Raw genomic sequence first — 13,232 nt, 5'->3', positions numbered from 1 at the left:
TGCAAAAATGGAGGCTCTAAACCCTTCCAGAGCTGAGATATAGAAACTCAAAATTTCGACCCGAAAAAAGATGAAAGGGGTACCACTGTCGTTTATTTTATTTTTTTCGGGTCGAAATTTTGAGTTTCTCTGATCTTCTTGAAACTCTGGATTCTGATAGAGGGCCACGAGACTTAGACCTGAGTGCAAAAATGGAGGCTCTAGGAGTGAGGTAGGTACTAGTGTTAGTGGATAGATATGGTTATTGATAAAGTCAAACGAGTGTTAAGAATCTGGTTTGAGAGAAATATAAATGTAGTAGCTTGGTCATGTACCTGTCTGAAGGTAGGTGGCTTTCCTTGAGAAAGGAAGTCTGCATATTTGCATATTAAAAACACCACAGTCATTTTCATTTGCCTGTTTGGGAATTGCCTAGATACAAAAATCCAAGTAAGTATAACGGTTAAAAAAAAGACACACTTTAAACAATATTTGTATAACTTCGTATGCATATGAGGGTATGCATGCGTTGGTTCTCATTCGGCCGATGGTCCATCTGGAAGCCTCAAAGCAGCAGTTTTTTTTTTTGATTGTGTTCTCCTCCATGAGGTATTTCCTGTTATTTAATCACACATGAGACATCCATACATGCCTTCAATGCCCTTTGAGGTTAAAACCAAAGTTGCAATTGGACATAACTCACAACAATATGTGGCAGATGTCATCTTGTCTCTGACCCATGGAGTCATAGCACTGGATAGTCTGGGATTTGAAATCAATTACCTGGTGACAAGCAATGGAGGTAAAAGGTTTTATTTCTTTTAAATATTGAATTTATGAAAAGGAACTCCTTTAACTGCAAGATGTTATCCTATCAATATCGGCCTATTGTAGTGCCTTTTGTCTCGTCTTCTATCCAAACACACGCTATCTTTAAAGAATGATCATGTGAATTGTTTGTACACCAAGTGACTTGTAAATGCAAAAAGTGTTTTCTCAGACCCATCAAATTGTCCTGGGCCTTTAATTTTTTTATGGAATTGTGTGTCCAGTGCCATGCCAGATGCCAGTCTTTGTCCTGCATTACTCTCTGCATCACTGCGGGCCAACCTACCTGAGCCAATGGGACACCAGCTGTGACCCACACCACAGATCTGGGGCAGAAAGGAACCCATTTAGAAAGAAACAAATCTTGTTGTAGCTTTTCAAGTTATAAAACAAGAATAATAATAATAAACAATGGAACATTTTTAATAATACTTCAATATAATTACCATTGCCCGAGTCATTGTAATACGATAAAATAAAAATCTTGATAAAAAAAAAATGGATTCAATTGGGTTCAGTCTTTCTCTATTTTCATATCTTTTACAATAAATCGTTCTTGTTTGGAAGGAGTTTCATTTCATTGTTTCTCAGTTTGATGAAAGGCATGATCTTTATCTTTCCCCCCATCTCGTCCCAACAGGAATCGCTTCAAACAACAGATGGGTTTTGGGGTTTTCACTCTCTGTGTCCGTGTCCATCTGGATACACTTGAATGCTCACAATCAATAAACTACTATTTTCAAACTGTGACCTACAGAGAATCTCCAAACTTCTGTGCTTTAGTTGACAAGCAGGTGGACCGGGGAACAAGGATTTTCACTTTGTTTGGTATCAATTGATGTGACTTGAAAAGCACAGAATTGCCATGTTGACTATTTGTATTAATTTATTCCATTAAGGATTTAACATTTGAAAGAAGAATAGTGGTCACACTTTTGATTGGGGTCCTTTAACTACAACTTTCGCCTCAATAAAATAATTCATGCTTAGTTAATAAAGCAGTTGTTAAGTTTAGAGTGAAGGGTTAGTTCACCCAAATTAAGTCATTAATTACTCAACCCATGCTGTACTTACCCCGTAAGACCTTCGTTCGTCTTTGGCACACAAATGAAGATATTTTTTATTAAATTTCAGAGGTGGATCACTGCTACATAGGCTGCCTAAGGGATCGAAACTTGACGGCCTAGAAAGTCATTGAAGAAAATGTTTAAATATTCCATGTGGCTACAGTGGCGTGGAAAGAGATTTCCACGATGCATGCGCGAGAATTGCCATGTCCTTCAACTACTTCAGTTCAATTCTCGCACGTGCCGTGAAAATCTCTTGAACTCAGGCCTACAAGGAAAAAAAGGAATAGTCGAATAAAGTCATTATTTTTGTTTGTTTTTTTCACACAAAAAGTATTCTTGTTGCTTGATAAACTTATACTTGAGCCACTGTTGTTACATGAAATATTTAAACATTTTCTTCATTGACTTTCTGGGCCGTAAAGTTTCAATCCCTTAGGCAGCCTATGTAGCAGTGATCCACCTCTCAAATTTAATCAAAAATATCTTCATTTGTGTTCCGAAGACGAACAAAGGTCGTGATACGGGGTTGGTGCAGCATGAGGATGAGTAATTAATGACTTAATTTTCATTTACTTAATTTTCATTCCAGTGCTATTTGAGAATGTTAATGCTGACTTTCTGAATGAAGTTTGGATCTGTAGCTGCTCAATATACCTAGTAAAATATATAGCAACAATTATTTTTAAAATCCATTTATTGTAAAGACACATAAATGTAGCCTGTTTTAAATACATTACCGGACGTATCTATTAGCTCTTCGTTGATTGGCTGTCGCAACAAAGTGTCATGCGAATCTTCCGCTCGAGTTCAAATTTTTCAACTTGCGCGTAATGTGTGCGTCAACATTCACGGCAAAACGTGTCGCCCAATTTGCGTCATTCACAACGCACGACGCGAATGATGTGTCTATTCGTGTCTTTGCATTGACTTTGTATGTAATCTACTCACGCAAACGATTAAATTCGCGTTCGGTGTGAACACACCATAAGGATGCTGGATTACTTCCGCCGATCGTAGAGTCCAATGTTATGCCGAGAATTTATATCGGCCTTTATACTCCATGGCTATACTAAAGAAACGTTAGTCACAAAAACAGACAAAACAGACACCCCTCATTTTGTTTATGCTTATTTGTTTATTATATTAAATAAACATAACTATATATAAAATTACATCTAAACGTATTAAAGTTTCGTTTCAACAGTAAATTTTGAAGACTCTGCCATAATCCCGTTTTCTTCGGTTTTCCTCCCCTTTAAATCTCCCCAATCAGAAACTGAAGAGCAGCCTTGCGTCAAATGCGGAACTTATGCGTGCATATAGCCTATTACCTCACATAGACATGCACTGAAAATTTCAAAAACTTTTAGCCTTTTATGTTCAACCGGAGTCAGCCAAAGATGGAGAGACTCGGGAATAAGTGACGACAACATTTCGGAACATTTAGTTGGCGAATTTATGTAGCTAATAAGTAGTTATCTTGATTAGCATATTCTGTCTTGATCATCTATAAATCATGTTCTGGGGGTGGGTTTATGTAAATTGGAGACATCACTAACCCAGAAGGAAGCTTGTGTTGTCCTTACCAGCCATTTGTTGAAGTCCTTAAAAAGCAATTTCTTTAAAGCAACACTATGTAACTTTTTTTTTTACCTTAAAATAATGTTTCCAAAATCTTATCAGTGGTTCATCAAGTCGTAACAGGGTGAAAGGCACTCTGCCATAGCCTGACGGGGTCTGTATCGCTTTTACTGGCACTACGGAACTACAAATACAAAGAAATACAAAATTAGACTGCTTTACGTCAAGCGATACAATAGTCATTATTTAGTTTTTCTTTGTTTCTGATGTCGCAATACATCATCCTTTCATGAAATCATGTAACACACCTTGTCTGTGGACATTGTTCATTCCATAGCCGGTGCTAGATAAACAACGAGCGTGTGTGCGATGGTAGGCTAAATTATTTACGACAGCGGTAATGGACAATTTCGTTTCCGACCAGTAGGGCGACCTCAAAAGAAAAGTTTCATGGTGTTGCTTTAAAAGAATATATCTGTGAGTGTCGTAATATGAGTGTCGTAACTTTGCAGATGTTGTTTATGCTCTCTAACAGCAACATTACACTAGTTAGAAAAGTGAAATCATAATCAGCCAGCCAATCATTGCTTAGATATCCAAATCCCTGCAGTACACCGACTCTTCGCCACAAGGAAAAGTGCACACGTCTGCATAGACCCTGACGTAGCGCTAAGCACTTTTACACGTCAAAGACCGTTTGTATAAATATGAATGTTGGCATCAATTTGGGCGGATGCACATTCCAAGTTCAAATCTGTACGTATGCAAGTTTTATAAATGAGGCCCTGGAGAAAGAGCCCAGGGTCCAGAATCACCAGCGTGCTCATGTCATGTTCCTGCGGCAGGACTGCACATGAGGCCTGAGCAATAAACTGCAAGTGAGACGGGGAGGACAGCTGATCGTCCTTGCAGTGCAGTGTAACATCTGTCCCTCCAGATGTGTCTGGGTGGAAGACTGGAGTAACATCTCACAGCAAGAACTGACAAATCTGCTGTCTGCCGTCCTTGAGGATGAGATGGTCTGTTCAGGGACTCATTATTCCATTTCAGTTCGTCAAATGTCTGTGAAATTTGTTTAGTTTATGTCTTTTATAGCAAAAATATGCCAGCAGATTACAGGCAGGCAAGAACTAACTTCACATACTCATCTATTTATCTTTTTTTCTCTCAGAAGAAATTCAAGGGACAGGTAAAAATAAAGTTTGCCTTTGAGACAGGTAAAAGTGTGTGACTGAGATAGAAAGGCACAAAAGAAAGAGAGGGAGTGTGTGTGGCTTCTGTATTTATAGAATCAGTAAATGGGGCCCGTCAGTATCCCCTCTAGACTCTGATTGAGATGATCAAACATATTTTGATGATGAACTTCTAATAAACAAGATTTAATAGCCTTTAATCAAAGCATATTTCACGGCTTGTTTGCAGTGTGTATGTGCTGTATGCTTTTGAAAGACCACATCTGTATTCCTTACTCAGCTTGAAAATCCCCTGAAATCTGCAGTAGCTATGTAAAGGAACATAGCTATTAAGTGATTTCTAAGTAGTTCAAGCTGGTCATAATTTGCCCAAGGTCAAGGCATAAATAACAATAGACGTAAAGCGATTCAAGATCTTTCAGCTGGTAAAACAAAATCAAACGATAAATTAGCCTGTAAGGCTGATGGCAAATCTGCAGGCTATAAAGTAGTTTTATTTCCATGAATTTTGTTTGCAAACAGCATGGCTATAAAACACACGTGCAGTACGTTAGTAAATTATTCAAAAGCATTTTGTATGTTTGTTTTTATGATTCTTCTCTCCCTCTCGCTCGGAACAAACACTAACGGACTTTATGTTTAACTGCCATCTAGCGGTCAAAGGCGACATGACAGTACAAATCGAGACCGGGGTGAGTCACACTCTACTCCAGTCAATATATATATATATATATATATATATATATATATATATATATATATATATATATATATATAAAGTCAGTTTAGGTATAGACACACACCTCAAAGGTTTGATTATATAACATTTTATACGAATATTGCCGATTAGTGATAAAAATACCTCTTTTGATATGCAATTTAAATAAAATAAATGATATATAATTATAAGATAAATGAAAAATGAATATATTACCTGATAAATCTAAACAAGTAGCCCACAATTAATTTTTTTAAATTAAATTTAGTCCTGAAAGAATTGATTTAACCTTTTTACTTTTCTGCCTTTATTCATTGTTTTTTTGTATTTATTTGTTTTACTTTGTTTTTATTCATTTTAATTTAAAACAATTATCTAAGTGGTTATGCAGCAGACACACGTTCTCTGTTTTTATGTTATTACTGATTGTGTGCTTGTCTTCAATAATTCCTTGAGAACTTTCTAAATCACTAATATCGAAAATGTTGGTATCATAAAATCATTATTTCCAATAAAACATCTATTTTATATAAGTTCACGCATTAATGAACAAATATTTGTTACACTATTTATTCATATTTAACGTTAGTTAATTAAAATGAATCGTCCATTGTTAGTTCATTCGCTCAGGAGGTCCATTAAATAATGATTTTAATAATTAGTAAAAGTTTAAAAGTATGTTTCAAGTGTTCCCGTGTGTGTATTATTTGAAGTTACTGCAGAGACAGTAGCTGATATCAGGTCATGTACTCTTCTTGTGGGGACAGTCACAAGAATTGTTTTATTATTATTATTTATTTATTTTTTTCTGCAAAAAGCAGGCTAGTTCCAGCCCTGGCAAAATTGAATTGCATAATTATGACGAATAAATCAATTTCCAAACTTTTTTTCCTTCAAATATTTATTGTTCATTTTACATTTATCACAAGGGACAGTCAAACATGACTAAAATATGTTAATATATATTTTATTTATAGATGTTGATGTGTAAAGACGCATTTTATTAAGACACAGTGGAAAAGCAAAATACATTTTTGTAAGACTATTTTAAAACACAAAATCCCAGTTATACAGTACTTGGTAGATAAATGCACAACATTGCAGAATTATTTTCCACCATGTTAATACCCTTATGTATTTCATAAAATGAAGTATGTTTTAAATATATTTTAAATACATTATATAAGAATCACACATAATATAACGTTTGTGAATGAACAGACACATCCACACATCTCTGTCCTTAAAGGGATAGTTCACAACATGATTATACTCCTGTAATAAAATAATCCTGTAAAAAAACGGTAAACTACTGGCAGCTGTGGTAAAAAATACGGTGTGTTACTGTTTTTGAAATTAACAGCTAAATACTGTATTGTCAAAACTTTCATTTAACAAAACTTTGTAACAGCTATATGCTCTAACGAAACACAGTAACAAACACCGTACAGTTACGGTAACCACAGCTGCCAGTAGTTTACCGTTTATTTACAGGTTTTTTTTTTTTTACAGTGTACTCATTCCAAACCTGTTTGCATTTCTTCTGTGGAAAACACACACAAAAAGACATTTTGAAAAATAGATCTTAGTGTTTAGATCTTAGTGTTTTTGTTTGGTTGTTGTTGCCAATACTGCACAATGAAAGTCAATGAGATCAAAAAAACAACATTGTTTAAATAAAAACAGTAGAAATATTAAAATAAGTTCAATTAAATTATGAATCAATCTGCCCTGTAATCATAATTTGTGTGAAAAGGAGTGATCTATGGTTTTTGTAGGCACGGTTTTCCAATGAGCCCATGTTGGAATTAGCATTATTTCTGTTAAACTATCCCTTTAAGCCACTACTTGCCCTATTGCATACTATTTGTATTGTAAATAAAACAATGTCTATAATTTAAAACTGTATGCAAATGATGAACACCCAGTACTATATATAGCTCCAAATCTAAGATAAAAATAATTTGTAGCCTCTAAGGCACTCTCACATGGAAAGAAGGCAAAGGTGTCACATGTAAATGGTGAACCGTTTGAATGACCAGACATGGGGAAAAGAAAGAGAAACTAATAAAGGTTTTGGGTGTGTCAATGTGAGTCTTCAAATGTCTTCATTCAGATGTGCTCACCTCAACTGTAAGAAATGAACAGAAAGCTTTAGTTGATGATGTGTGATAAAAACCAATCACAAGCCTGTTAACTAGTTTCCTTTGGACCAACGTACACGATAACCGTTTCAGAAATGACCCATTAGATTAGATTAAGACTTTAGTTAAGACAGTTTTGGTACCAGAAATGGGCATTAGACAAGACTTTCTGTTTTGAATATTGAACATATATATGTTTTAGATAGCACACAAAAGAGACGGGATCTGGTAAAGTATGGAGATAGAATTGTCTTTATTAAATGCGAGAAAATAAATGATCTGAGAGAAAAGGTTATCACACTGATAGCAAAAAAGCATTTCATGAGAGAAAAAGTTTTCATACCAATAGCAAAAAATTATATTTGAGACTAAAATGATTTTGAGAGAAAGTATACTATTTTCTCATAGAACATAAAAAAATATAAATTTGAAATTTGTACAATTATTTCTGAGAAAAAAAACAAACAAACTCATATATTTTTTGATATCAGTGTAAAAACATTTTCTCAAAAAAAAAAAAAGTGTTTCTCTCAAAACGCTCTCTCGAGTCAGGATTTTGCTTTCACTGTGAAAATTGTGTCATGGGCGGGGTCACGTTCCTATTGGCCAGTCGGGTGAGCATCGTCTTGTCTTGGGAGTCGAACTGAATCATTATTACACCATTGATCGGTCCACATAGATAGAAACTTTTTCTCTCAAACATTTTTTTTCTTTCTCAGATAATTTATTTTCTCGCATTTAATAAAGACACAATTCTAGCTCCATAGTAAAGAAAATGGTTTCAATATTCCTGGCATGGAGATTCAATCCAACATTTTCTATAAACCAACAGTCCGACGACTGTTTAAAAAAAGTAAATCTTCGATGTCCAACATCAGTTTGTTTCTAATCAATTTCAGAGTAACAAAGTTGTGTTTGTGTGTTACTAAAGCGTCTGGCCTGGCTCTATTGAAACTATTATTTGCTACATATTGCAGTGGCAAGATGATTGATACAGTAATAAAGCTTTTAATTAGCAGAACTATTTACTGGTCTCAAATCAGATTAGCGTTGACACCAAGGTGCCACTGTAACGAAATAATCAATCACCTGTCATGTTGTGGCTGATCAGTGTATAGAATATTAATCAACAAACTAGAAAGAACAAATAGGAAACACTTTAGCTCAGGGTCCAAATCTCACTATGAACTAGTTTTGTATTAGCATGCATATTACTTGGATTTTGGCGGTTTATTAGTACTTATAAAGCACAGATTAATGCTTTAAATCAGCATGACCATATTCTACATCCATTATTTCCTATATAAACTTAACAACTACCTTACATCAATATATATCTAATGAGGGATTATAATCAACATACTAATATTTTTCCTTCTAAAGACCACATGAGTTGAATGATTTCTCTAGGCTTATGAGATTTTACTGTTATAAAAGTTATCGATGTGATTACTGAAATATAGTTTTCATGCATTCTCTAATGTCTGTATTTGATATCTGAATGGATTTATGTTGTTGAGAAATAAATACTGACAACTTCAGTATGGTCATTGAAGTCTATAGTTTAAGGGACCATTTCTTATTAAAGGGATAGTTCACTTTGAAATTAATTTTTGATATGTTTTAGCCTGAAAAAGCATGCACAGAGAAGTCCAAATTAAACATGATTTAATGACTCATAAATGTAAGTACACATTGATGGCCTAAGACATGAAACGAGCGGTTTGTGCGAGAAAACGTACAGTTCATGTCAATGTGTACTTCCATTTACGAGTCATTAAATCATGTTTAATTTGGACTTCTCTGTGCATGCTTTTTCAGGCGAACCCCATAAACCTCCATTATATGACTGACAGACAAGAACGGTTTGACCTAAAAATATCAAAATTGAAAATACTGTGGAAACAAAGACACCTACATCTTAGATGCCCTTGAGGTGAGCTAAAACATATCAAAAATTAATTTCAAAGTGAACTATCCCTTTAAAGCCTTACGTTCCAGTTAGATTAAAGTGTCCTCTCCTTGAGAGAAAGAACGCATTATCTTGATGTTTTGAGAGGAATGGCCAGATCTAACCTTGAAAAAGCTTTGTGTCAGTGTGCGTGTGTTAGTCTTCTTGGTTACAGGTTAAGGAACCACTGGCATTATTGGAGACTGACTGACTTGTTCTGGACAGGCTGGCACCCAGAAACCCAAATCTGCGACCTGGAAGGACACGGCGTGCCTAACTTCAGGGTCCGAGTGTCAGCTGCATAATCTATGGAGATATGCCTCAGTCTGTATATGTGTGGAAAATGACTATGTTTATCTATTTTTAAGCCAATGAGAATCATTCAACCTGAAGCAGTGATGTAGATTAGACCTTAGTGAAGGGTAAAACTGATGTGATCTTTGTAACTGTAAGCGGGGGACGGCCTATGAACTCTTAGTGAGCCTTGAAGCTGACTTCTGCTGATGAAACTGCAATCTATCTTCAGAAAAAAAATTCTTAAATGTATTTTAATTCTGACTCCGGGTCTGACTCTGGGTTTGTAAATCCCCATACATTACAAACTATTAATAAACAGTCATTAGGAGTTTACTGAGGCAAAAGCATAGACTGTAAAAAATATGGACAAAGCGTCTATGACGTCACCCATAGACTTTCTGGGGGGTATGGGCGGCGCCATATTGGAAAATAAAAAATACAAATGTTCAGAAAGGATACAGAGGTGGTATGATGTGTTGTGTCAGATCATGGCCGAGACGTCAAATTCCACTCGGCGCAGCCCTTTATCAGCTGTCAATCAAAGTTAACCGCCCTTATTTGTCATGCATTTTATATCTAAATACGATCTAAACTAAGGAGTTAGAAAAAAAAAATCACCCCCTCACAGTTTTCAGGCACTCGTAACCTATCGAAAAATTCAATAAAAGTCCATGGGACTAACCTGTAAACATATGCATTTATGCTGTGAAAACGGACATTTTAACATATTTGCTCCCTTTTGGGACCTCCCTCTAGCGGATTTTAGATGTATTGCAGTTTTTCGCACTTCCGGGTAGGCTTCATTTTTCAGATTAGAATGTTGCCGCTTGGCCAAAAGTCATAGTTCATAGTGAGAATTGGACTCTAATCCAAAGTGTGATCAAAAATGACTATTTTTAATTAAAGACTCAATGAAACATATGAAAACTCCTCAAAGCCAATAACCAACACAGATGAAATTGCGTGTAACAGTTACAAAAAGAGTGTTACCGTGCTTTTGGGTGCGATGTTGGGTTTTTGTGCAAGAACTGGTTTCTTCATTAGAGTGGGTTTTGAGGGTTTGGGGGATGGTGGGCCCGCGGTCACGTTTGGAGAGGCGACCAGGCCGTTGTCCTGAGCCAGATCCTCTAGAGGGACGCCAGCTATCACATAGTGCTTCTTCCTTAGCTCACCCAAACGCAGGCGCTCATTTTCCAACATGGTCTCAAGCTCTAGAACCTTCACCTGGGCGAGCAAACAAAAGGCAAGATTAGATTATATGCATCATATTGAGTTTACCCACAGAACTGCTGCTCGGATTCAGAAACTTATCACTAGCATTCATTAATTCACTCTTAAAAATCAGTACATCACTTAAAAATTCAAACACCCTTTCTCTCTATTTGAGATTGAGCCTTTCATTTGCATGCAATTTGTTTCAAAATATAGAATAGCATGATTGCTAGGACAGCAGAATTGATCAACCAAAGCATTGCAGATGAGTGGAGCACATCACAACAAAATTCAACAAGAATTTCACCTTGTGTAAATGTCAGAACAAGAGTGTGTAAGCTTGTTGTTGTTTTTCATCTCCCCACAGAGGCTTGGTCCATTACTGGCTCTGACACCAAAGAGCAAGCAAGTCTACATCACATTTCGACAGCAAGTCTAAATGTAATGATTCGCTCTCTGTTTTCCTGTTGGGCTCTCGGTCTGTTAAGTCTTGTGACTACATGTGTGTCCAGACCAGAGCTCATGCCTGGCTTTGATCTTGTGTACTACTCTTACCAGGAGTGAGATTGCTCCAGTTTTATTTGTTTGCTGTTTGGGACTGCTTTCTCCTAACAAACTCTGTCTGTTACTGACCTTGATCTCGCTTCATCCCTGGATTAAAACTGTGTGTGGACTGATCTCTCAGAGCTGACCTCTGCCTGTCTGACTATTACCATCATCCCCTGGTGAGCAGACCGAACGCACGACTCGAGATACAATCCTTATTACAGGCTTGTGTCGTGCTACGCAGAACTCATCAGATATGGTGATGCATTAGTAGATTTATTTTAATGAGGTGCATTTCGGATCACTGTTTTTATGTTGCACGGGTCCGATCGGTTGGGGTGTGAGTTTACCAAACATAATGCATATATTACCAGAGGTGGTATGATGTGTTGTGTCAGATCATGGCCGAGACGTCAAATTCCACTCGGTGCAGCCCTTTATCAGCTGTCAATCAAAGTTAACCGCCCTTATTTGTCATGCATTTTATATCTAAATATGATCTAAACTAACGAGTTAGTTAGTGGGTTATTACCCACACCCTCGGGTTCAGCTCAGGGTTTATGTCCTAAAAAGCTTGTCATGAGTGGCATAGAAAATTGCCTAGACATCTGGAAAAAAAAAAAAAAAACGCCATGTCATCAAAAGAGTGGCTTGATTGAGTGGGGGAAATAATGGATGATGGGTCATGGGTGTGTAAATTTAAAATACCTTAGTTAAACACTTCCGTTAAAAAAAAGATTTTGTTTCTTTCAGGGAACTTAAAGGGATACTCCACTTTTTTTGGAAATTTTATTCATTCATTTTACAACTCCCCCAGAGTTAAACAGATGAGTTTTACCGTTTTCGAATCCATTCAGCCGATTTTTTGATATTTAGAAGAATATCTGTAACTAGACATTTTCTGGTCTCATTGAATTCCATAGTATATATTTTTTCTTACTATGGAAGTCAATGGGACCAGAAACTGTCTGGTTTCTGATATTATTCTAAATATCAGAAAATCGGCTGAATAACGGTAAAACTCATCTGTTTAACTCTGGGGGAGTTGTAAAATGAGCCTATTTCCAAAAAAAAGTGGAGTATCCCTTTAAGTGTACAAAGAATTCACATTTCTCGAAAATCTGTTCAATTTGTTTTATATCGTATTTTCAGCCCGGTCTCATCCAAAGGCGTCATATTCTGACGCTTTTGACATTTCGTCTACATCCAACGCACATGGCACCCTTTAGCGTCAATATGTGACGCAGATATATTATATGGGCCAGAAGGCGCCTCCTAGTGGTCTAACCCTAACCCTACCCCAGACCTAAACCTACCCATAACCGAACAAAGCTCTGTGCGTATTATATTGATGGTAAAGGGTGCCATGTGCGTTGGATTTAGACGAAATGTCAAAAGCGTCACTATATGACGCACCAGGCTGAGAATGCGTAAGTATTTTACACCAAATAAAGAATTGAAACCTAAAAAATGTACTTCTTTTAGTACCTTCTGAATGAGCCGCTTGACTAATTAATGTAACGTCTCATTTCATGTCTTACTTTCCTGGATGTTGACATGTGCCATATAACTTTCATTAAACTTCTTTTATAGTAATCAGAGTTTAACAGCACAAAAATCGGCTTACTCTGATAATGTAAATAAGCTTGAAATTTTTCTCGCCACAAAATGAAGGAAGTGTGTGGTGGTTAGAGGGGAAAGAGTAGAGAGGGC

The 13,232-nt window shown here is 36.4% G+C and overlaps 1 protein-coding gene across 1 annotated transcript in view; it reads right to left on the bottom strand.

Annotated features, from left to right (window-relative positions):
- Window positions 1–6,320: 6,320 nt before the first annotated feature.
- The window catches only part of hip1rb (huntingtin interacting protein 1 related b), a 49,801-nt gene continuing 42,889 nt past the window's right edge, over window positions 6,321–13,232 (bottom strand). The window contains exons 31-32 of the mRNA XM_039690609.2: window positions 10,752–10,985; window positions 6,321–7,500 (exon numbers count right to left, since the gene is read on the bottom strand). Of these exons, the coding sequence (XP_039546543.2) occupies window positions 7,492–7,500; window positions 10,752–10,985 (243 nt within the window). The 3' untranslated portion in view covers window positions 6,321–7,491. The remainder of the gene's footprint in view (window positions 7,501–10,751; window positions 10,986–13,232) is intronic.

Source organism: Pimephales promelas, chromosome 4 (assembly GCF_988280905.1).
Source record: "Pimephales promelas chromosome 4, fPimPro1.hap1.1, whole genome shotgun sequence".
Lineage (NCBI taxonomy): Eukaryota > Metazoa > Chordata > Actinopteri > Cypriniformes > Leuciscidae > Pimephales > Pimephales promelas.
The sequence above is the reverse complement of the archived record's forward strand: the minus strand, read 5'-3'. Positions and strand labels throughout refer to the sequence as shown.